Consider the following 26,923-nt stretch of genomic DNA (forward strand, 5'->3'; position numbering starts at 1 on the left):
CAGAGCAAAGCAAAGACCAGGAACACACATTGGACCGTGGTGTGTCAATTAGCTTATAGCACAGGAGAAATATAAAAAGTATTTTTTGGATACCCATGGGAACTTCTATAGAATGCTGGACTGCGGTACAAGAAGAGAAAGATGGTGGCTTTAGTTTAGATAGGGAAAACCAAGTAACAAGGTCCCTTTAATGACAATTGCAGTTTTGTCCTTCAGAATTTTTTTTTAAATTTATAAAACCTTATTTTGTCCTAAAAGGTATCTTGGAGATATGATCCGGATTGCTTGTAGAATGCATTATGCCAGTCAGTACATTGACAAAGCCTATCAAGGCTTGATTCTGGATGCTATTGTTAGGTGGCTGGGCTGACGGAGGAAGCCATCCACCCTGCTAACTACCTAGATGCTATGATCAGCACAGACCACAGCACGTAAGACCTTGGCTACTGCTCATCTATTAGGGCAGGGTGTTCGTTATAGCATTCATCCAGCACCCACAAGAGAGATTTCAGACACAACCAATGCCTTCACAGTGACATACTATTAGGATGGTTAGAGATATCCTCTTAATAGTATGACGCAGGCCTGAAAAAAAGAAAAAAAAAAAAAAAAAAAAAAGATAAAGCTTTGAAATGGATAGACAACTGAAGAGACAATTTCTCCATCTTTTTGGGATTCACTTCTGTGTTATTCCAGCCTTAATGTGACTTATTGTACCTGTTCTGTAGTGGATGCTTAATGTAGTGCTCAGGGTTTACAATCTCCTGACCAGTCTCTGCTTTTTCTTCTTCTTGAGTATTGACAGTTTCCTACAAAGAAAGTAACAAGGTTACATAAAAAGAAAATCATTTGTATCCACAGTCTTGTCACCAATGTCAGTAAAACATAAAACTAGCACATACACACTCATCATTGAAACGAACCTCAAGAATGAGAAGTTGTGGAATCAAGAATCATAGAATAGATGGTTTTATGGAGAAAAAAAACCCAAACCATACAACATTTTGAAAACCTCGATTTATACAGTATGTTACGCCTTAATGCTTTGTCCTCTCCATGTGTGTACTGCTTCTACACTACTTGGAATAGGAGGAAAAACTCAAAATGTCAATGTTAGAAAAACTCAGAGCTTTTCAGAGGTCTTCCAATCTCAGTCGTAGACTATATCCTGAGAACGAGCCAACTGATGACACTTTGTCAAGAGTCAATTCATAGAGTAGCATGCATCGCTTAGAATAAACAGAGGAGTAGGGAAGAAGTATTACCAGTCTTCCTCCATTCAGAGGATGCATTTGTCTTAGCGATAGCTAACGCAATCACACTGCCCCCACATGCATGTTGTAGGAGGCACAGTCCCTGCTTACATAGGCCGAGGTGCAGTTGACAACAATGATTTTCATCCCAGTGTAAATAATCCAGTGTCCAATGGTGGTCCAGATGTAGATCTCCGCCCAATGACAAGCAGGGATCTCAACTTCTGCATGCGCCGCCACTTTACTGAAGACCGCCGTGAGATCAATGTGCGCAAGCGCCACCTGCAGCTAGGACGGCGTGAGAGCAGAAGAGACTACCCACCGTCCTGGCCTAATGCACAAAGCTATGATTATAAAAATCAAACCCCAATTACACAAATTGGATTTCTTCAGCATATACACAATGAATAAGGCTCCTTGCTGAAACGCGTCGGTTTGTCACATGTGGATTGTCTTTTGGTTACCTACCTTGGCTGTATCATTTTTAATGGATTAAATAAAAGCCAAGTTTTTAATTTTTATTACTGCTTTTGTGCCAATTTCGTCACTGGAGACACATTTTTCTTCCTTTGCTGCTTGTGTCCCAGACTTGGACGGCCCCGTGCGAACTATACATATCCAACAACGTGTATCAATACTTTGAGCTGACCTTCCCCGTCCCTTTACCCGTTTTTATATAAAAGTTCAGTCATGCAGGAGATGTGGACCACGTGATTAGAATACATGAGAGTTCAGTACTGAACAAGGCAAGGCTGAGGAGTTGGGAGGTTGTGTCCACTGTTGTCAGTATAAAATGGACCAACAACCCTCCTAAAACACAAAATAAATAGGGTACAGCAGTACAATACAGGACGTGCTGTAAAGGTTTTCATAACAATTTGGTATAGTTATGAAATGTCCTGGTCAGTCGAAGTTCTGTTTCCATTTTGGTAGTCTGTCAGTATAAAATGGACCGTCTCCAACTCCTAAAATATATAATAAATTGGGTACAGCAGTACAATGCAGGATGTGCTGTAAAGGTTTTCATAAGAATTTGGTATAGTTATAAAATGCCTGTTCTGTTCCTGATCTAAGGATCTCGGCTTTTAGTGGAGATGAATCTGTGCTACAATTTATATGCATGCTCAGTAGTGACCAGTGTCAGGAAAATTGAGGAGTCGGAGATTTGGCTTACCGACTCCACAGCCCTGGTACGAGGAGTGGATACGTGATTAGGATATAGGAGAGTTTAGTACAAGGAGTAGACCACATTATTAGGATACAGGAGAGTTCAGTGCTGTAGAAGGCGTGGATCATAAGATTAGGAAATAAAAGTTCAGTAGTGCATGAGACGCAGACCACTTGATTAAGATATAGGAGTCTGGTACTGTACGCAGGGCTGAGGAGTCTGTGTGTCCATTTTGGTGGAGTTTTTATAAAATGGACTGACTCAGACTCCTAAAATATATAATAAATTGGGTACAGCAGTACAATGCAGGATGTGATGTAAAGGTTTTCATAAGAATTTGGGAAAGTTATGAAATGCCCTTAAAATGTCTGTACTGTTCCTGATCTAAGGATCTGGGCTCTTGGTGGAGATTAATCTGTGCTGCACTTTATGTACATGCTCAGTAGTGACTAGTGCTGTGGAGTCAGAACCGAGAGTCAGGAAAATTGAGGAGTTGGAGGTTTGGCTTACTGACTTCAAAGCCCTGGTATGAGGTGTGGACCACATGATTATGATTTAGGAAAGTTCAGTACTGTACAATGTGTGGATCATGTGATTAGGAATAAAGAGTTCAGTACTGTATGGAGGCACGGACCACTTGATTAGGATATAGGAGAGTTCAGCACTATGAGGTGTGGACCATGTTATTAGGACATAGGAGAGTTCAGTACTGTGAGGCGTGGACCATGTTATTAGGACATAGGAGAGCGGTACAGTACAAGAAGTGGACCATGTGATTATGATATAGGAGAGTTCAGTACTGTGAGGTGTGGACCACGGGATTAGGATATAGGAGAGTTCAGTACTGTGAGGCGTGGACCATGTTATTAGGACATAGGAGAGCGGTACAGTACAAGAAGTGGACCATGTGATTATGATATAGGAGAGTTCAGTACTGTGAGGTGTGGACCACGGGATTAGGATATAGGAGAGTTCAGTACTGTGAGGCGTGGACCATGTTATTAGGACATAGGAGAGCGGTACAGTACAAGAAGTGGACCATGTGATTATGATATAGGAGAGTTCAGTACTGTGAGTTGTGGACCACGGGATTAGGATATAGGAGAGTTCAGTACTGTGAGGTGTGGACCACGGGATTAGGATATAGGAGAGTTCAGTACTGTGAGGTGTGGACCACGGGATTAGGATATAGGAGAGTTCAGTACTGTGAGGTGTGGACCACGGGATTAGGATATAGGAGAGTTCAGTACTGTGAGGTGTGGACCACGGGATTAGGATATAGGAGAGTTCAGTACTGTGAGGTGTGGACCACGGGATTAGGATATAGGAGAGTTCAGTACTGTGAGGTGTGGACCACGGGATTAGGATATAGGAGAGTTCAGTACTGTGAGGTGTGGACCACGGGATTAGGATATAGGAGAGTTCAGTACTGTGAGGTGTGGACCACGGGATTAGGATATAGGAGAGTTCAGTACTGTGAGGTGTGGACCACGGGATTAGGATATAGGAGAGTTCAGTACTGTGAGGTGTGGACCACGGGATTAGGATATAGGAGAGTTCAGTACTGTGAGGTGTGGACCACGGGATTAGGATATAGGAGAGTTCAGTACTGTGAGGTGTGGACCACGGGATTAGGATATAGGAGAGTTCAGTACTGTGAGGTGTGGACCACGGGATTAGGATATAGGAGAGTTCAGTACTGTGAGGTGTGGACCATGTTATTAGGTCATAGGAGAGCGGTACAGTACAAGAAGTGGACCATGTGATTAGGATATAGGAGAGTTCAGTGCTATACAAGGTATGGTCCACATTATTATGATTTAGGAGAGTTCAGTGCTGTATGAGGTGTGGTGCATGCGATTAGGATTTAGGAAAGTTCAATACTGTATAAGACATGGAAAAGATCATTATAACATTTATGAGACAAGACCCATGGGAAAAATCAGAATTAAATGCCACAGTGTTGGTACCAGCTATAGCCATTTAAACCCTTCTATGCTGCTGTCAATAATGGCTACAGCATGTAGATGGTTAACAGTGTGGGGGCTCTGTCTCTAACCCCATCAACACCCTGAGATCTTGATTGTGTAGTCCTGATGTTACCCATGGCAATTCACCGCCAAATAACGGCCTTAACCCTCCGTCACATACAACTGATCTGACAGGCGCTTCTCTTTTACTTTCATTTCTCCTTCCTCACCAGATTGTGAGGAAACCCCCTCCCTCCAGGTAGTCTCCTGTCTCTTGAAGGTCTGTGAAACCTGATATCACAGTTGGATTTCAGAGCTTCAGGGGAGAGGATATAGCTGCACAGATCTCTCAGGCTCATTGTATGTGAATACGTCACATTCAGTAAGGTTGGTATTTTATGTTTTTATTCATCACAATAGTTTATTTAGCTTGTTTTATGAATGTATAGCACAAAATGTGAGGATATTTCATAGAAATAAGGGAGATTTTATAAAAGAAAGTGTGCTGCTCAGGCATATACAGTAGTTCCCTAACATACCGTATATACTCGAGTATAAGCCGACCCGAGTATAAGCCGACCCCCCTAATTTTGCCACAAAAAACTGGGAAAACTTATTGACTCGAGTATAAGCCTAGGGTAGAAAATGCAGCATTTACCGGTGAATTTCAAAAATAAAAATAGATGCTCCATACCGTTCATTATTGCCCCATAGATGCTCCATATACAACTGTGCTATATAGAATGCTCTGCACCTTTGATTATGGCCCCATAGATGCTCCTTATAATGCTGTGCCCCATATATGCTCTGCACCTTTATGGCCCCATAGGTGCTCCTTATAATGCTGTGCCCCATATATGCTCTGCACCTTTATGGCCCCATAGGTGCTCCTTATAATGCTGTGCCCCATTTATGCTCTGCACCTTTATGGCCCCATAGGTGCTCCTTATAATGCTGTGCCCCATATATGCTCTGCACCTTTATGGCCCCATAGGTGCTCCTTATAATGCTGTGCCCCTTATATGCTCTGCACCTTTATGGCCCCATAGGTGCTCCTTATAATGCTGTGCCCCATATATGCTCTGCACCTTTATGGCCCCATAGGTGCTCCTTATAATGCTGTGCCCCATTTATGCTCTGCACCTTTATGGCCCCATAGGTGCTCCTTATAATGCTGTGCCCCATATATGCTCTGCACCTTTATGGCCCCATAGGTGCTCCTTATAATGCTGTGCCCCTTATATGCTCTGCACCTTTATGGCCCCATAGATGCTCCTTATAATGCTGTGCCCCTTATATGCTCTGCACCTTTATGGCCCCATAGGTGCTCCTTATAATGCTGTGCCCCATATATGCTCTGCACCTTTATGGCCCCATAGGTGCTCCTTATAATGCTGTGCCCCATATATGCTCTGCACCTTTATGGCCCCATAGATGCTCCTTATAATGCTGTGCCCCTTATATGCTCTGCACCTTTATGGCCCCATAGGTGCTCCTTATAATGCTGTGCCCCTTATATGCTCTGCACCTTTATGGCCCCATAGGTGCTCCTTAGAATGCTGCTGGTGCTGCAATAAAAAAAAAAAAAAAAAAAAAATCATACTCACCTCTCTTCTCAGGACGCCGGCGCTTTCAATAATTACCTGCTCCTCTGCGGCTCCGTCTCCAGCACTGACGCTCAGCAGAGGGCGCGCACTGACTACGTCACAGCGCCCTCTAACCTGAGCGTCATTGCTAGAGGACGCTGCAGACGGAGCCGGAGCGAGGAGCAGGTAAATATCGCGCAGCGCTGCGCTCCCCTTACCTGCTGCGGCGCGGTCCCTGCAGTCCCTGGCTTCTCCGGCGCTGCAGCTTCTTCCTGTAATTGAGCGGTCACATGGCACCGATCATTTACAGCAATGAATATGCGGCTCCTCCCCTATGGGGGTGGAGCTGCCTATTCATTTCTGTAATGAGCGGTGCCATGTGACCGCTCAGTGCAGGAAGAATCTGCAGCGCCGGAGAAGCCAGGGACTGCAGGGACCGCGCTGGGAGCAGGTAAGTATAACTACACATCCCCCCCTCCTCCTCCCCTGCTGACACCCGGGTATATGACTCGAGTATAAGCCGAGAGGGGGACTTTCAGCCCAAAAAAATGGGCTGAAAATCTCGGCTTATACTCGAGTATATACGGTATTCCTTCTCTTGCTTCAGATTATCTGCTGAAATGGAGAGGAAAATGTACAATTTATCCAAACAACTTGATGTTGAGGAAGTAAACATGCTGTTAGATGATAGAGACCTCACACTGAATGAGGATTTAGGAGAGGAAAGTGAGATTGATTCTCATGATGAGGTGGAAGAATGTGTCCTGGATTCTGAAACAGAGCAAGATGGTGACAGTGGTGAGGATGAAGAAGTTGGATCATATTATATTGGAAAAGATAAAAATACTAAATGGAACAAGAAGCCATTCCAGAAAAAACGTAGGGAACCTTTAAACATTATTACTCACCTTCCTGCAGTAATAGGAACTGCACGTAATGCAAAAACTGCAGTTGAATGCTGGAACAGTACATTTACAGATGACATTCTGGACTCTATTGTCACATATACCAACCAATATATAGACATTATAAAGGACAAGTACATCTGCAACAGAACCATCAAGCCCACAGATGAAATAGAACTGCGTGCTTTTTTTGGATTACTGTACCTTGCAGGAGCTTATAGGGCAAATAGACAAAGTTTGGAGGAACTTTGGGGTAAAGATGGGGATGGAGTTGAAAAATTTAGCCTTGTTATGTCCATAAACAAAAAAAAAACACCAAAAACAGGCAAAGATGCTTACCTGTCTAAACAGGCCTCAATACAAATGCACAAGCAGGGTGCAGCGGACCCAAACAAAATAGCAAATGCACAGGTGCGATACCTAATGAAACAGCCAGCCTTCAATAAGGGTTTGGCCGTGTGGTACACCAATGCACTAAGATAAAATACTCTGTATGTGGCGTGTTCACACAAGGAATGCAAAGCGTCTGGCTGCAGCCTATTAATGACGCCATATGGCGGGCTGCCCAGTGCTAAAATGCATCCTGTGTGAACAGAGGCCACAGTGTACAGAACAATTCGGGCCCAGCTGCAAACCCTTATTGAAGGCTGGCTGTTTCATTAGGTATCGCACCTGTGCATTTGCTATTTTGTTTGGGTCCGCTGCACCCTGCTTGTGCATTTGTATTGAGGCCTGTTTAGACAGGTAAGCATCTTTGCCTGTTTTTGGTGTTTTTTCTTGAATATGTCCATAAACAGATTCAAGATTCTAATTCGTTGCCTTCGGTTTGACGACAGAACTACCCGAACCGAACGCAAAACACATGACCGACTTGCTCCAATTCGTGATATATTTCAAAGATTTGTTGTAAACTGTAAACAAAGTTATTACCCTGGAGAGAATCTCACTATTGACGAAATGCTCCCTGGTTTTCGTGGTAGATGTGCCTTTCGTCAATATATTCCATCAAAGCCAAACAAATATGGAATAAAAATTTATGCCCTTGTTGATGCCAGTAAGACCTACACTTACAACCTGGAAGTTTATGCAGGAAAACAACCAGAAGGTCCTTACTGTGTGAGCAACAAACCCATTGATGTTGTAAAAAGACTGGCTGAACCCTTATTTGGATCGGGTCGCAATATTACAGCTGACAATTGGTTTACAAGTTGTGATCTGATTGATTATCTGAAAATTCAGAAGCTGTCATATGTGGGAACTGTAAGAAAAAACAAAAGGGAATTGCCGCCACAGTTTGTAAGTGTGAAAGAGAGACAACAGTACAGCAGTATGTTTGCATTCCATAATGGAAAGGCTTTAGTTTCCTATGTACCACATGCCAAAAAAATCGTACTTCTATCAACACTTCATGATGATGCCGCCATCGATCCTGGGACTGGGGCAGAAAAAAAAACCGGAGATAATTACATTTTACAATGCCACCAAAGGGGGTGTGGATACAGCAGATCAGATGTGCTCCACTTTCAACGTCAGCAGAAACATCAAACGCTGGCCAATGGTCATATTTTTTGCCATGTTGAATTTGGGTGGTATAAATTCACAAGTAATTTATCTTGAAAACAAGCTTGAACCACTCCGTAGACGATTGTATCTGAAAAAATTGGCCCATGAACTAGTACTTGGAGAGCTACGCAGGAGAAGCGTGAAAACAATCGGTATCCCCTCTCGCCTTCAAGTTCAGCTCAAAAGGTTCCGCCCAGAAGATGATGGTGAAAAGTCACCATCTGCACCACCTCACAAAAGAAGGAGATGCATCACCTGCCAAATGGAAAGCGCAACCAGAAGGCTTTCAAATTATGAATGTCTCAAATGTCATAAAGCAATTTGCCTGACACATGCAAAAATGGTGTGTAATTCTTGCTATTTGCTCTGCAAGTGTGACTTTTCTGGGGAAACCTCAGCATCTACTTCTGATTGAATATGTTTTTAATAGTACTTAAGGTACCTTAAAATTAAGTTTGTGTTCAAAAATTTTCTTTGTACATGTTTTTTGAGAGAGTCGAACTGGGGACTATTTGGCGGGAGTTTTGAAAAGTTTGTATTTCATAGTTATTAGTTTTATGTTAAGTAAATGTTTTTTTTTGCAACTGATTATGTTTTATTACATCCCTATGAAGGTCACTGATCACTTTTAGAGCACTGAAATTGCAAACATTAGATATTATAGGTATTTTTCCAGCAGGCGCCTGACAGGCACATTGTATGTGAACTCATTAGTCCGAATATTGTATGTGACGGAGGGTTAAGAGTCTGCTGGCTATAGCGGCCTGTTCAGACGTTATAAAAATTTAGATGATAAAAATACAATTCTTCATTCCTGTCATGCCACTTTGCATTAATTCCTGAACAGCACCTGAAGGGTCAATAAACTATCTGAAAGCAATTTAATGATGTCACTTTTGGGGGGTTTAAAAACTGAATTGGTCCCTAAAATAAGTTTTATAAATTTCCTTGGAAAGAAAAAAATGAAAAAATTATTGCTACATTGTTAAACCTTCTAAAATGCTATATAAATTTTTTTTTTCCAAATGGAGCTGATGTAAAGCAGGTATGAGGGAAATGTTATTTATTAAGGCTTTTGTATGGTATGACTATCTGGATTTAAGGAATAATCATAGTTTGAAAATAGCTAATTTTTGTAATTTTTATTACATTTCTGATATTTCTATGAATAAAGGCAAAACATAGCGACCTATAAATTTACCATTAGCATAAAGTACAATGTGCCATGAAAAAAAATCTCAAAATCAGTGGAATATGTTGATGAATTCCAGAGTTATTGCTACATAAAGTGATACTGGTCAGATTTATAAAAAAAAAAAAAAAAAAAAAGATCACTAAGGGGTTAAAGGTTAGGTGGTATTTTGTTCTCACCAGAATAGCACAAGGAGTGTTTGGTTACCTCTAAACTGCTTCAGGGGGTGTCAGACGTGCACCGCCCTTGTGCCATGGGACAATGGAGCAGAGTTTACTTGCACATTCGGTTCCATGGAGCACATGGAAGAAGGACTCACAGGAAGCCATAGAAAAAGGGAGGATTCAAACCTCCAAATCCCCAGAAACTAAGTTTCGTTTCTGACTGCCTAACAAATGATCACCCTGCTAGAAACACAATAGTCTTCACAGGTCAAGAGGAGACTCAACTGGTATTTAACTCTCTAAAGGACCATATCATTTTTCACTTTTGCATATTAGTTTCTCCTCATCTTCCAAAAACCATCTTTTTTTGAAAAAAATGTTTGTTGACAGATGCATGATGGCCTTTTTTGTGGGACAAGCTGTAATTTTTAATGACACCATTCCTTACAACAGAAATAATTCCAGCTGTATAAAGGGAAAAATAATGGTTATGACAGTTGGAAGAAGAAGAAGAAGAAAAAAAAAAAAAGATGCCTTGTCATCAGTAAATCAGCTATTGTTTAAGTTTTTTTTATTTTAATTCTGATGTGCTTTTCATACCTATACACAAAGCACTACATGTGCATTACATGTAGCCTTGTTATATAAGGCGGACTGTTATCGTTTGCTGCTCCCCCCCCCAAAGCACCTCTGCGATCAATTCATTTTAATACCATTATATCCACAGTTCTAATCAAAATATTTTTCCAAATATAGCCATAACATTTATCAGGTGACGAGTTACAGAGTGATACCCATTCAGTGTACCATTCAATGTACTGCAAAATGGGCAAAATTTGCAGTAGAATAAAATCATGGGGGAAAAATGTGAATCTGGTGGTTATTGTACAGTTAGGGTATGTGTCCATGTTCAGGATTGCATCAGGATGTGGTCAGGATATTATGCAGGTAAAATCCTGACCAAATCTGCACCTGAGGTCACTGGCAGGTCACCTGCGCTGTCCTTGCGTTGTTTCTGCAATGTAGACTCCCCCGGAAGAAGGCACACGCAGCCGAAACGCGCGTAGGAGCCCTGGCACCATCAGACCTGAGGTAATGTAGCTGGATTTGTGTTACTTGTCTTGCCACTTTAGAGATGTAGTATCGTGGGAATACTGTCAAACATGCCACTTGGCGGAATGATTTGTTATGATATGGGAGATCTATACATGTGGCAGGAAGGACTGATTTTAATACGTGCCTCAGGTCTATGGTGTTTTTTATATACTGGTATACATCACCATCATTGTTGTTTCTTGGAATTGTACTTCTAATAAAGTTTTTTGGTATCTCTTTGTATTTTGAGGTCTGATTTGTACATTTTTTTATAGGTTTATATATTGCTTGTACGAGACCGTTATCGTTGTAATCTCTCCTGACGGGCACAGGGGTTAATTTTTGGTATTTAACCTGTGTTTTGTTTGTCCTTATTGGTAAACAACGTAGGGACATGCTGCGTTCTGAAAAGACGCGCCGCATGTCTGTTACCGCGGGTCCGCCGCATGCATCTTTTAATGGATAGTGGAGACGGGATTTCATGAAATCCCCTCCACTATGCTGTAACATCTGGACGCTGCATTTTTGACGCTGTGGCTCAACGCACTGGAATGGTAGAGATCACAGCAAGCCTTGAACATGGCTGGCGATTTAGCTTTATTTTTACATATAAAAATTGCTGGAGAGCTACTTTGAAGCCAGCGTTGGTCTGAATAGAGATGCGCACACTTACAGCTCAAAAAGTCAAATTTGTTATACAATGCAGAGGACGCTCTTGCAAATAAGCAACAACATTCACAAGGCCGAACACGACAATACCAAACAAATGACTAAAAATGATTTGCTTGGCAGCATGTAAAGTTGCAGACGTTACGATTTCCACACAATGCTTTCACCTACGGCACTTTTGAAAAACCTCTAGAACATTTTATGCCATCAGCTACTAATAGCCCTAACAGAGGAGATTGACTTGACAATGGACTAAAAATGAAAAACCCAAATATACATCAGAAAGAACCACCCAGGTTACCATTAGGCCACTCTCACACGTCCAGATAATTCCGGTACCGAAAAAAAAAATCGGTACCGGAGTTATCCGTGTGCTCATGTAGGCCATCCGTGTGGCTGGAAAGATATGAAAAATGCTCCCCCCTCCCCCCCGCGTTTAAAATAAAGATCCCTGTCCCCACCCCCCTCCCACCCCGTGCGCCCACCCGCTGTTAATAAAATACTCACCCGGCTCCCTCGCAGCGTCCTCTCCTGGCCGCAGCTTCTCCAGTATGAGCGGTCACGTGGTGCTGCCCATTACAGTAATGAATATGCGGCTCCACCTTCCATAGTATCGCTGGTCGTGATCGTTGGTAAATCGTTTAGTGTAATGGTACCTTTAGTAATGAAAAGCTGTCAGCCTGACACCCTCAGTACTGAGCGCCGGCCGGCCGTAAAGCAGAGCACATCTGTGACGTCACCGCTGTGCTTTATGGCCGGCGCTCACAGTCAGTGCGGGAAGCTGACGGCGAGGGACGTGAGACATCGGAATGTATGTACTGTTTTTTTTTTTTTTTTTTACATTTACAATGGTAACCAGGGTAAATATTGGGTTACTAAGCGCGACCCTGCGCTTAGTAAACCGATATTCACCCTGGTTACCAGTGAACACATCGCTGGATCGGCGTCACACACGCCGATTCAGCGATGACAGCGGGTGATCAGCGACCAAAAAAAAGGTCCCGATCACTCCCAGCGACCAACGATCTCCCAGCAGGGGCCTGATCGTTGGTCGCTGTCACACAACGATTTCGTTAACGATATAGTTGCTACGTCACAAAAAGCAACGATATCGTTAAAGAAATCATTATGTGTGACAGTACCTTTAGCCTAGAGCTAGGTGTCAATGATAACTGACACCAAGCCCTACTACTGCATCAGCATGAAAAAGGTGGTGTTGTATAAAGAAATTACATAAAACATTTTTTTTAATCTATTTAGCAAAAAAAAAAAAGCACTCATTGCTGTACAAAAACACATACAAAAAAAAATGAATAATGCACCTAAAACACACTTTTTTCCTGCCAAGAGATGGAGAAACCTTGCAGAAATTTTTGCAAGCAAATACTCAATGAGCACACAGCCTTACAGTAGAGAATCCCTATTCTTGCCTTTAGGTCACAAGAAGAAATTGCTGAGAAAACTGATGGTTTGGAAGATAAACATCCTTTTGATCTACTGTTGTAATTGCTGCTTCCTTTCCAGTTAATTTTACAGCTGATGGTTTCCAGCCTATTCAAACTTCAAACTTATTGAGAGGTTTTAGATGTATATACAGTCAAGCTCCAAATTCTGTTGAATATGCTCTTAAAAAGGACCTTTATCTTACACACAGAAGCAAAAAAAAATTAAATTTAAAAAAGTTACATACATGTTTAGCACACGATAATGGTCATTTTTAATAGCATATTCGACATTTTTAGTATTTAGGTTTGGAAGAAATAGATGACACCATGTCTCCCTAAGTGAATATAATGGAGGTGGATGAGCAGCAAAACAGAGGAAGCAGGGAGCCCCAATCTCCCTGCAAGCAGGTTAATCATGGACATGCGGAGAATCAGCAGATTCAGAACCAGTATCAACTGTGGGCTTTGACCCTCGAAAGAGCTCATTCAGTCAGATATCAGACCAAAATCTACAGATATCTGAGTGAGCCCTAAAGGTACCTTCACACTCAGCGACGCTGCAGCGATACCGACAACTATGTCGATCGCTGCAGCGTCGCTGTTTGGTCGCTGGAGAGCTGTCACACAGACAGCTCTCCAGCGACCAACGATCCCGAGGTCCCCGGGTAAACAGGGTAAACAACGGGTTACTAAGCGCAGGGCCGCGCTTAGTAACCCGATGTTTACCCTGGTTACCAGCGTAAAAGTAAAAAAAACAAACTACATACTTACCTACCGCTGTCTGTCCCCGGCGCTCTGCTTCTCTGCACTCCTCCTGCACTGACTGAGCACAGCGGCCGGAAAGCAGAGCGGTGACGTCACCCCTGTTTTTTTCCGGCTGACCGACGCTCACAGCCAGTGCAGGAGGAGTGCAGAGAAGCAGAGCGCCGGGTACAGACAGCGGTAGGTAAGTATGTAGTGTTTGTTTTTTTACTTTTACGCTGGTAACCAGGGTAAACATCGGGTTACTAAGCGCGGCCCTGCGCTTAGTAACCCGATGTTTACCCTGGTTACCAGTGAAGACATCGCTGGATCGGTGTCACACACGCCGATCCAGCGATGTCTGCAGGGAGTCCAGCGACGAAATAAAGTTCTGGACTTTCCTCAGCGACCAACGATCTCCCAGCAGGGGCCTGATCGTTGGTCGCCGTCACACAGAACGATTTCCTTAACGATATCGTTGCTACGTCACAAAAAGCAACGATATCGTTAACGATATCGTTATGTGTGAAGGTACTTTAAGAGCCTAGTGGGGGATCTAGATACTGATAGTGGCAAGATTTAATTATTGACAGTCATTAAGCACAGTCTACTGACTTATAGGACATCGGCCTGCCCACCTCCAACCATGTGTCCTTAGTGTCAACCACCTGGCACAAATTTCATCCTGACGGTGCAAGCCCGTTCTCATGTGTGCCCAACATGATGAGACCTGGGGAACTTTAGCAGGGAACATGCTACATGCACCTCACCCTAAAGACCACATCCGGAATTCTGAAGTATAGCGTCTCAGCAGCAATACGGATCCCAAGTTTCCACCCTAATGCCCGTCTAATGACTTTACAGGACAAAATACTGAATTTAGGTGTGCAGTCATGGAGACAACTGGGGAAGCTTCTTCAAAAGTAGCATATTAAAAAATGGAGAGCACCAGCAGTGAGAAAGCTGCCTCATATTCCAGACTCAGAGAGCATACAGTTCAAGCCAACAGTGGTCCAAAGGGTCAATCCAGCAGTAGCCTGGCACTGGTGCACAGGGACCCAGACTGGCCAGACAGAATCAGAGCAGTGCTTATATCCTCTATCGGAAAGAGCTCGGAGACACTGCATAAGTTCATCCACCGCTGATGGGGAACAACAGGCTAAACACCAATTCCAATGATATATGCAAGAAAAAAACCCAAACATCTTTCTCCAAACTAAAATGATGTCCACCTATTTATAATAAAGATTGGATTAAGAATGCCTAAGGCTTCTGCAGCAGTGGAGGAGGCACATTTCCTAGTGTAATCTAGGACCCACACTAGTTGATAAAGTCAAGTGTCTTGCTAACTGAATGAATGTACCGAATATACTCGAGTATAAGCCGACCAGAGTATAAGCTAAATTTGCCACAAAAAACTGGGAGAACTTAATGACTTGAATATAAGCCTAGGGTGGAAAATGCAGCAGCTACCAGTAAATTACAAAAATAAAAATAGATACCAATAAAAGTAAAATTAATTGAGATATCAGTAGGTTAAGTGTTTTGACTATCCATATTGAATCAGGAGCCCCATATAATGCTCCATACAGTTCATGATGGGCCCCATAAGATGCTCCATATTAAAATATGCCCCATATAATGCTGCACTAAGGTTAATAATGGCCCCATAAGATGCTCCATAGACACATTTTCCCCCATATAATGCTGCACAAATGCTGATTATGGCCCCATAATATGCTCCATAGAGATATTTGCCCCATATGCTGTTGCTGCGATTGAGAAAAAAAAAAAAAAAAACGTACTCACCTCTCATCGCTCAGGCCCCCAGCACTTGCAATATCCACCTGTCCTCGTTCCACCGCCGCTCTGTCTTCCGCGTCTTCTGCACTGACATTCAGGCAGAGGGTGCGCACTAACCACGTCATCGCGCCCTCTGACCTGAGCGTCACAGCAGAGGACGTGGAAGACTGAGCAGTGCTGGAAGGAAGACAGGTGAATATCGTGCAATGCTGCTCACCCTCCCCATTATACTCACCTGCTCCCAGCGCGGTCCCTGGCAGCTTCCCTGGTGGTCTTCTCCAGGCACTGACAGCTTCTTCCAGCGTTGAGCGGTCACCGATACCGCTCATTACAGTAATGAATATGCGGCTCCACCCCTATGGGAGTGGAGTCCCGTCCATATTCATTACTGTAATGAGCGGTACCATGTGACCACTCACCGCTGGAAGAAGCTGTCAGTGCCCGGAGACCATTGGAGATGCAAGGACCATGCCAAGAGCAGGTAAGTATGTCACAGCCGCCGCTCCCCTGCCGACCCCCCTGGGACAATGACTCATGTATAAGCCTAGAGGGGCACTTTCAGCCTAAAAAAAAAAATGGCCTGAAAATCTCGGCTTATACTTGAGTATATACGTTATGTATTTAAAAAAAGAAAGGCTCATTATATTCTATGGACTCACTGTGTGTATGTCCAATCTGCAGCGACAGTTGCAAAAGGAACACACTTCAAACTATTTCAAAGAAAAGCTAGGGAACCAGCACCGTTAGGCACTGCCACATGATGTGAGCGGGCATGAAGCAGAATTGCTTGGTTGCAAAGCAGTGGTAACACAGGAGAACATTAATGTAAAAAAAAACATTAAAATTAACTAGAGTCCAAATTGAGAAAACTCAGCTTATACTAAAATCGTATTATTCAAAGGCTAATTAAGTAAATGAATAAAATTGCTGGGATCTGTCCAATCAGTAGCCCAACTAACCTGGTAGCAGAAACAAGAGCCATTGGGAATGTGCGCTTCCCAATTAACCAAAATCAGCAGCAGGAAGTCCAAAATCAGAAGAAAGCCTGGACTTTCTCTTCATGCTCAATTTGTCTGAAGGTGGAGACTGACACCAGAGCCGATTGGGCACCAGTGACAACCGCACGAGAGCCCTGGGAGGCGCAGTGCTGACACCACGGGGAAGCCAGTATAGGCTTTATTTTAAATCAGGACCAAGTGAGGGGAATGAGTAGGGCTGTCCTAATAGTTGGCAATCCCTTACATACATTTTGTCCTCCCACTGGTCACAGAGTGCAATACACAGAGTGAGGGCCCTTTGTTCAAATTTACTTGTTCTTCTATAAAGACTGCAAATTACAAACTACTCATAGATAAGTGGCTCTGACAACAACCAAACAGCAAATTAGATGGCTAAATGAAATATTAGATGCAAAAGTAAGGGGGAACCGTTAAATGGCTGCCCTACCATCCCAGCTGTGTCTACACAAGCCCTATCAAAACGTGCCAAAAAAATGGCCGATTCCTACATCACCCTATGCACAGAGTACAGGGCTTGGTTATTTCTGGTAGTCATTAAGACAATGAATGGAAGGAGGGAAGGCAGAGCACGAGCTCCCGCATTTCACTCAAGATGAGGCCCCGTGGGACCTAGTCACTGTCCTCGGGATTCCTGTATGGCTCTTAGCTCAAGCCCAAGTGATCAGCAAAGTATCTCCTATTCTATTTACAGTACATAAAGGGGGATTCCCAAAATGGAATTCTTTCAACCATTGTGCGATTTTTTTTTTTTTTTTTTACTTAAAAAGGGTATTCCCATCTCCAAGACCCTATGCCAATATGTAGTAGGTGTAATGTTGGCATCCATCTTAGAAATTAACATTACATCCATTTTCTGTATAAAGTACTATTGATATAGTTTTAGGTTTGAATTTCTGAAGATACATTTTCAGCATGCACTGACCTTCAGAGTATTTCTGAACATTATGGGTTAGTCTGAAGGTTTCTATTTGTAGCCTTGGAGCAGGCATGCGTAGCCTAGCTCAGACACCACCCATGGCAGTGCGCACACCTCTTTAATAAGATACTTGAAATGGCAGCCTATAACACATTAATTAGAAATGAATAATCAACTACGTAGAGGATTGAATTATTGACCAATCAGTAGTAAGATGTTGCTACAAAGCAATGATATGCTTGAATTTTTGTATCATCCATAAAGATAATGTATAAATATGTATTAACATCTCTAATAAACAGGGAATCTTGTTATTCTGAAAATTAGCCTGTAACTTCATTCCCTTCCGTTGACGACTTTCATCTGTGACACGAGGATGATCCCTGAGCGGCTGGGGATCATAGTTGCCGTGACATGTAATAATATTAGCAAATGCCTCCTATTAGAAATGTAGTGTAGTTCTCCTGATTTGTTAAGCCGCTTACCGCATGTGCAGGGCATTGTAATAGCTTAGGTATCCATGGTTACGACCACTTAGTGACTAATGTTAGTGGTCGTAACCATGGATACCCAAGCTACTGCAATGCCCTGTACATGGTTTAAGCAACGTAGCGAATCAGAAGAACTATGCCACCTTTCTAACTGGAGGCATTTCCTAATATTCTTACATCTACTACATATTAGGATAGGACCTTGGAGATAGGAATAGCACTTTAAATAAAATGTTCTCTTTTTCATGATGTGTATAATATATATCTACAAGTCTGATTAGATGTATATTTAACCCCTTTATGACCGAGCAATTTTCATTTTCACAATGGTTTGTCCTTCTTCCAAGAGCCATAACTTTGTTTTTCACTGACACTTTTTTTGCAGGACCTTAGGTACCCATGGTTACATCCACTGATAAAGTGACAGCGAGTTGCTAGTGGTTGTAACCATGGATACCTAAAGGTCCTGCACATGAGGAAAGAGTGAATCAGAAAAACTATACTACGTTTCTAATTGGTGGTAAATGCCAACATTATTATACCTACTACATATTGGGATAACATAGTAACATAGTTAGTAAGGCCGAAAAAAGACATTTGTCCATCCAGTTCAGCCTATATTCCATCATAATAAATCCCCAGATCTACGTCCTTCTACAGAACCTAATTGTATGATACAATATTGTTCTGCTCCAGGAAGACATCCAGGCCTCTCTTGAACCCCTCGACTGAGTTCGCCATCACCACCTCCTCAGGCAAGCAATTCCAGATTCTCACTGCCCTAACAGTAAAGAATCCTCTTCTATGTTGGTGGAAAAACCTTCTCTCCTCCAGACGCAAAGAATGCCCCCTTGTGCCCGTCACCTTCCTTGGTATAAACAGATCCTCAGCGAGATATTTGTATTGTCCCCTTATATACTTATACATGGTTATTAGATCGCCCCTCAGTCGTCTTTTTTCTAGACTAAATAATCCTAATTTCGCTAATCTATCTGGGTATTGTAGTTCTCCCATCCCCTTTATTAATTTTGTTGCCCTCCTTTGTACTCTCTCTAGTTCCATTATATCCTTCCTGAGCACCGGTGCCCAAAACTGGACACAGTACTCCATGTGCGGTCTAACTAGGGATTTGTACAGAGGCAGTATAATGCTCTCATCATGTGTATCCAGACCTCTTTTAATGCACCCCATGATCCTGTTTGCCTTGGCAGCTGCTGCCTGGCACTGGCTGCTCCAGGTAAGTTTATCATTAACTAGGATCCCCAAGTCCTTCTCCCTGTCAGATTTACCCAGTGGTTTCCCATTCAGTGTGTAATGGTGACATTGATTCCTTCTTCCCATGTGTATAACCTTACATTTATCATTGTTAAACCTCATCTGCCACCTTTCAGGATAGGATCTTGGGCTATCACTTTAATGCCGAGATATACAGGAAGATACTTATCCATTATGTAATACAATCATGGAGGCAGCCGATTGGCTCAAAATTTAATTTGCAGTGGGACGACCCCAAACATGCAGCCAATGTCATTAAGAACCATCTTCAGTGTAAAGAAGAACAATGAGTGCTGGAAATGGTAAGATGGCCTCCACAGCGCCCTGATCTCAGCATCGTGTCTGTGAGGGGTTAATGACTAGGCAAAAGAGCTGTGGTTTGTTCTCCAATATAGGTTTGTAACAACCTCTGTGCCAAACTCCTTCAGAAACTGAGCATCTAGAAGATCAATGCTGTCAAGGCGGCAAAGGGCACTCACCAAATATTGTTTGGATTTACATTTCTCTTTGGTTCATTCACTTTGTATTTTAGTAATTGATAAAAATAAACTAAGGCTACGTTCACATTAGCGTTTTGCGTGTTTGCGTCGGGCGACGCATGCGTCCCTATATTTAACATGGGGGATGAATGGACATGCGTTGTGCGACGCATGCGGTTTTTTTGCCGCAAGCGTCGGGTGCAGAAAACGCAACAAGTCGCATTTTTCTTGTGTCCAAATTTCGGCAAAAAACGACGCATGCGTCGCAAGACGCAGCGTTTTTGCGTGCGTTTTTATTTGCGTTGCGTCGCCGAGGCAGCAGCGCACAACGCAAAAGTGAACGTAGCCTAATAAGGCCCAGTCACATTGCGATCTTACCAACGTTTGCGTGTCGCATCAGGATTTGCGTCCAAATCCCCCCCGCAAAACGGGATTTGGGCCATTGACTATGATGGTGCCAACAGTCAACGTATGTGCAGACATGCATCATTTTTGAACGTATACATGAAAAAGATGAACATCAGATCGCGCGTTGACTGTTGGCACAATCAGTCGATGACCCCTTCGGAGCATCATATGCCCGAATCCAGTTTAGCAGGCGGTCCGGATGCAAGCCCTGACATGACCAATGAATGTGGGCAAGATAGCAATATGAAAGCACCCTTCCAGTTCTATATTTCAAATCATTCTTACCTTTCAGATTTTTTTTTCCACACCTGCCTAAAACTTTTGCAAAGTACTTCAAGTACTTAAAAAAAAAAAGTAAAGAAAAAAAACAACTTCTGGTTTTTGTTTTTAAGAGGCTTATTAAGCGAAAAAAATAAATAAAAGATGAACCAGTAAGTTGATTCTGCAAGTCTGTAGCATTACAAAAAAAGAAAAAGTTTATATAGTTTTTTATTGATATTCGGTACTGAAACTAATTTTGTGTTGCAATTTTGTAGGACAACTCAATTTTCCATCGACCGTTTTTATTAGCAACATTTTGTACAAAAGGCTAAGAAGTTGAATAAAAAAAAAGCTCTCGCTTCTTGGCAGGCAAGGTGGTAAAAAAAAAAACAAAAAAACATTTTGATGTTTTTATTTTCATCTTTTTACTGCATTTAACAAATGGGTCTAATAATTTTATTTTTTGTTAATTTGCACTTTTATGCATGTAAAATATCAGATGTACTTTATTTTTAGATTGAGAAAGGGGGCTACTTTAACCTTTAGGCTTAATTTAGGTTTCTCATATTTTAGCCTTGCAAGGGCGCTTGTACCTAGAATTGTTTGGTCACTTACACAATTTACTGCAACAGTTCAATGATGTGACATATGGTGAAAACCTCACTCCCATTAGGCTCAGTCTGAATGAGGCTTCATGGGAAAATGAAGATGCAGCCACAAGACCCTTCAGTGGACCCCCAGGTGCCATGCTAACCCTCAAGCAGTGGGTGATCAGGAAAAAAGGCGCCACCCTTACCAAATGCCACTGTAAACAATTTTCACAGCGGCATTTCAGTGGTTGAATAAAAAAGTGGTGTTGGAGACGGCTGTAGAACAACTTCTGAGCCAACTTTATACAAGTGCGCATGACAAAACGGGAGTGTCAGGAAGGGGTTAAAAGTTGTGCCATGGTTAAATGTGAAATGGACATGTGTAATCAGGAAAGACAGTGTACTATAATTGTCATTTTCATTTCCCTCTCAAGATGTCCCAGTTGGTGGCACATAGCCGAGCCCCATCATCGGGTGCCCCATAACACCAGCTGTGAACGATCCGGTTACACAGCGCATTAGGCCGAGCTCACAGTGCCGCTCAGACATCACACACACACACGAGGCCGAGCTCACAGTGCCGCTCAGACATCACACACACACACGAGGCCGCGCTCACTGCCGCTCAGACATCACACACACACGAGGCCGAGCTCAAAGTGCCGCTCAGACATCACACACATACTAGACCGAGCTCACAGTGCCGCTCAGACATCACACACATACTAGACCGAGCTCACAGTGCCGCTCAGACATCACACACATACTAGACCGAGCTCACAGTGCCGCTCAGACATCACACACACACGAGGCCAAGCTCACAGTGCCGCTCAAACATCACACACACACGAGGCCGCGCTCACTGCCGCTCAGACATCACACACACACGAGGCCGAGCTCACAGTGCCGCTCAGACATCACACACATACTAGACCGAGCTCACAGTGCCGCTCAGACATCACACACACACACGAGGCCGAGCTCACAGTGTCGCTCAGACATCACACACATACTAGACCGAGCTCACAGTGCCGCTCAGACATCACACACACGAGGCCGAGCTCACAGTGCCGCTCAGACATCACACACATACTAGACCGAGCTCACAGTGCCGCTCAGACATCACACACACACGAGGCCGAGCTCACAGTGCCGCTCAGACATCACACACATACTAGACCGAGCTCACAGTGCCGCTCAGACATCACACACACACACACACACGAGGCCAAGCTCACAGTGCGGCTCAGACATCACACACACACGAGGCCAAGCTCACAGTGCCGCTCAGACATCACACATGAGGCCGCGCTCACTGCTGCTCAGACATCACACACACACGAGGCCGAGCTCACAGTGCCGCTCAGACATCACACACACACACGAGGCCAAGCTCACAGTGCCGCTCAGACATCACACATGAGGCCGCGCTCACTGCTGCTCAGACATCACACACACACGAGGCCGAGCTCACAGTGCCGCTCAGACATCACACACACACACGAGGCCAAGCTCACAGTGCCGCTCAGACATCACACATGAGGCCGCGCTCACTGCCGCTCAGACATTACAATTTCAATAGAATATTAACTACAGATCTGTTGCATAACTGAAGAAAAACAGAAGGAGGACCCCATAGCTTATTATGCGTATTCTCCTGTTAGGTTTGTTTTTTTAAAAACTTCCTCTACTGCCATTTGCATTAATTACGAAATAGATCCACAATTGACATTACTCCGTTGGTCCAGACAGACGTATAAAGACGGCCTTCTTATGCCAGGTGCCCATGATCTGAACCGATCAGTGCTTTGGACAGTGCATGTTCGCTACATCCAAAGCACTGCAGTCTATGTAACGCCGGTAAATCTGCATGTGTTCCCTGAGCCGTGCGTACTCACAGTGTTCCATACATTCTATTGATGCAATTTGGAGGCCCGCGTCTCTGCAAGAGAAGCTGACATGCTGCGGTCCAGAAAGACGTGCCGCATCTTCGTCTCCGTGGGTGAGCTGCAGGCGTCTGTGGACGCATATAGTGGACATTGGATTTCTTGCACTCCTATCCACTATGCTGTAACAACTGGACGCTGTGGGTTTGACCCTGCATGAATGCAGAGCGTCCAACCCGCAGCAATTCCTAATCGTGGTCACATACCCTAGAAGGTCGTCACCTCACTGACACGAGATACATTAGGTGGGCGTTCTGAGAGACGGAGAACTAGACACTATTGACGGTAACAACCTCAAGCATCCTGAACCCCAAAGCTGGATCTTCGCATAGCCAGATAGCCAAGAACGTTCCCCATCACTCTGGATATGTTGTAATACACGACAGACTATTCAATAGCATCCGGAATAATAAAGCCGGTTGGATCGGAGGCGAATATCTGTACTACCTAAACCTAGGGAAGAAGTGATAGCACTATTACCAACTGTCCGGCTGCAGCATCACTCATCTATGTACCATTCGCTGGCGCTGCATACACTGGTGAGCACAATATTAGTACACGGGGCGAGCTTACAGCAGGATCACAGTACTGAGAGGATCACTACCTACATGTTCTCTTTATTGTACAGGTAAGGAGCAACCTACTGTGCCACCACATTTCCGCAGCGTTGGATGGGGCGACAGCTGAGTGGCCACCTCATTTATCTATGGAGGTTACTGTAGTTCAGGGAACTCTTCTGTAATGTCACACAGTGGAGGAGTTCATCTTGCAAGCCTTTATCTACAAGGGTTACTGTGTGTACCGGGGACAGAAGAGACACACTGATCAGTCCCGCACACCTACGTACAGCAGCGGTGCCTGCATGGGAGAGCCGCTACACTGCTTAAAGGGAACCTGTCACCCCCAAAATCGAAGGTGAGCTAAGCCCTCCGACATCAGGGGCTTATCTACAGCATTCGGTAATGCTGTAGATAAGCCCCCGATTTATCCTGAAAGATGACAAAAAGAGGTCAGATTATACTCACCCAGGGGCGGTCCCGGTTCTGTTCTGGTCCGATGGGCATCGCGGTCCGGGGCCTCCCATCTTCATCAGATGGCGTCCTCTTGTCTTCACGCTGCGGCTCCGGCGTACTTTGTCTGCCCTGTTGAGGGCAGAGCAAAGTACTGCAGTGCGCAGGGAAAGGTCAGAGGCCCGGCGCCTGCGCACTGCATTACTTTGCTCTGCACCAGAACAGAACCGGGACCACCCCTGGGTGAGTATAATCTAACGTCTTTTTCTCATCTTTCAGGATACATCGGGGGCTTACCTACAGCATTACAGAATGCTGTAGATAAGCCCCTGATGCCGGTGGGTTTAGCTCACCTTCGATTTTGGGGGTGACAGGTTCCCTTTAACCCCTTACAGTCAACAGCCCCGGGGTATTTAGGGCTTTAGTCCGAGGTCTCCCTCATCACTAGCCCCAACTCCCCTGAAAAAAAATAAAAAATACTCCATTCATATGAAGAAAAAAAGGATAGAAGTTTGCAAATGAATGAAATTACAAGAAAAAAAAAATATGTTGTTAGAAAAACACTTACCAATAAAAGTTTGGATGGATTATTAAAATATCACAGCGAGGCTATGGTCACACTAGCGTTATGCTAGTTTGCGTCGGGCGACGCACGCGTCATGCGCCCCTATATTTAACATGGGGGACGCATGTGTTTTTGTTTGTTGCGTTGTGCGACGCATGCGTCTTTTTTGCCGCAAGCGTCGGACCAAGAAAACGCAACAAGTTGCATTTTTCTTGCGTCCGATTTTCGGCAAAAAACGACGCATGCGTCGCAAAACGCAGCGTTTTTGCGTGCGTTGTGTGAACGTAGCCTTAGGCAGCCATGGCTCAGGCTTGCACCCCTGAACATGCGCCATTTACAGCCATTTCATATTAAAAAGACAACATGCGTTTTTCTTTTTTTACAAAAGGGAAAAAAGTTGCAGTTTTCACAGTGGCGCACGGGGCTGTAGCGGGACTATGCCACCCACGATCCCACCGCTGGGCCCCAGGGGCCCCAGCCCACCATGCCTGTCAGCTGCAGGCCCCTCCGTGTGTATGTGGCCGGGCCGCCGCACATGTCGCTGGGCCTGAGCCGGCCCCACAGCCCGTCTCCGGCCGCCGCCTGGGTGTGAGCGCCCCCTCCCCCACACAGCGCTACACTCACGGCACGGCCGGCACAGCACACACGCCGCCTGCTCCTCCGCTCAGAGACACGCTGCTCCGGGCTCCTCCTCCCGGCGAGCAGACACTACCGCAGGCGGCCCGTGTCCCTCCTCAGAGAGCCATCGGCACCGCCAATCTGCCCCCGCAGCCACACGGCGCTTTATGGGCTCGTTATCCTGCTCACGGGTCCACTCACCGGTTCCACGGTCGCCATTTTAGGTAGATGTGACTGCACAGCAGCCGCTGGCAGGGAAGAAGAGGAGACGACAAAAAAAAATATATTCAAACCCGGTTGGTTTGGGGCGTGTCACGTGACGTCCGGCAGCCCCTGCGCTTGCGCAGTCCTACCTCATTGCATGCCGGGAGCGGTAGTTCAGCCGCGTCTTGTGGAAGCGAGAGGAAGTCCTGCGAGTACTGCTGACGTCAGAGGGGAGGGAGAGTTGGCGGCTGGTGAAGGGCACAAGGGTGGCGTCCTGCAAATAGTCCTGGTTCCCGACAGCTGCCAGCCTGTGTCCTAGTGTAGAGTCCGTGAGGGCTAGTGTGAGCGGCCACAACGTTAAAACCAGCAGCTGGTGAGGCCACCTCAGGGCAGAGGTGCACTGTATGTACTGGCTACACTACTAGGCAGGTGGTTTTAACCCTCTCATAACCAGGCAATGTGTTTCCATTATTGTGCTTTTGTTTTTTTCCATTTTCCAAGAGCTTTTTTTTTTTTTTTTTTTTTTTTGTATTTTTCCGCTGACGTTGCCACCCAAGCGCTGCTTTATCGCGGAACACCTTGTATGAATGACGACGTTAATTTTACCTATAGTGTGCTCTATAAAGAAGAGAACACGCCATACGGGGGCAATGACAAGAATAAGCCCAATTGTGTCACTGATGTTTGGGGTTTATGGCGTCCATTACCTGGGGCAGTACGCTCTGGCGATACCAAACTGGTATTAAGTGGTATCAAAAAACTGTAAACATAAATGATGTATCTGAGGCCCAGAACTTTTATTTTTTTTTGTTCAAGGTCTTCATCTCTGCGTTCTGAGCTGTAGTTTGTATCGGAACCATTTACAAAGTTTTGAATGTTTCCTATAGTTTTGTTTTTGAGGGTGAGATGAGTGGGGGATATGGCAATTCTGGGGTTTTGATTTCATGTTTGCGTTCGGAAAAAGGTAGTCTGAGCTTCATGGAAGTGCGAAGATCTGACTACATGGAAACCCTCGCGTTCCCACATAGAAGAGTCATCCCCATCAAAGAACACAGCCAGTACATTTCAGCAGAATTTTTCATGTGTACTAAAAGAAATTGAGAAATTTGACTGTTCATCAAAAATAACAGTGCAACAAGCGATTCCTCAGTATCCTGACATTGTCAGAGATGTTGCCCGAGTGGTTACTGCTTTGCCACCAACCCAAGTTAGTGTAGAGAAGTTGTTCTCTGCTCTCAAAATAATTAGATCAGATTTGAGGGCATCCATGAAGGAGGATCTGACAGAGGCAATACTTTTTCTGAGGACAAATTTATAGATTTCTTATTAACTGCATAACAGTGTTTATTGCATATTTACTTACAAGAGTTTAGAAAAGTTATTTGCTACATTCTAATTGTATTCTAATATAGTTTTTGCTCTAAGTGGTCTGATTACTTATACTGTATAATGGTGAGAAACTGAATAAGCACGATGTTAATATTATTATTATTTATTTATATATATAGCACCATTAATTCCATGGTGCTGTACATGAGAAAGGGGTTACATACAGGGTTATAGATATCATTTACAGTAAAAAGGTTT

At 44.1% G+C, this 26,923-nt stretch overlaps 1 protein-coding gene across 1 annotated transcript in view; it reads right to left on the reverse strand.

Annotated features, from left to right (window-relative positions):
- EIF4E (eukaryotic translation initiation factor 4E) overlaps window positions 1-25,466 on the reverse strand; it is a 48,922-nt gene extending 23,456 nt beyond the window's left edge. The window contains exons 1-2 of the mRNA XM_069743610.1: window positions 25,334-25,466; window positions 718-809 (exon numbers count right to left, since the gene is read on the reverse strand). Coding sequence (XP_069599711.1) covers window positions 718-809; window positions 25,334-25,351 — 110 coding nt within the window. The 5' untranslated portion in view covers window positions 25,352-25,466. The remainder of the gene's footprint in view (window positions 1-717; window positions 810-25,333) is intronic.
- Window positions 25,467-26,923: the final 1,457 nt, after the last annotated feature.

The sequence above is a fragment of the Ranitomeya imitator genome, chromosome 1 (genome assembly GCF_032444005.1).
Source record: "Ranitomeya imitator isolate aRanImi1 chromosome 1, aRanImi1.pri, whole genome shotgun sequence".
Classification (NCBI taxonomy): domain Eukaryota; kingdom Metazoa; phylum Chordata; class Amphibia; order Anura; family Dendrobatidae; genus Ranitomeya; species Ranitomeya imitator.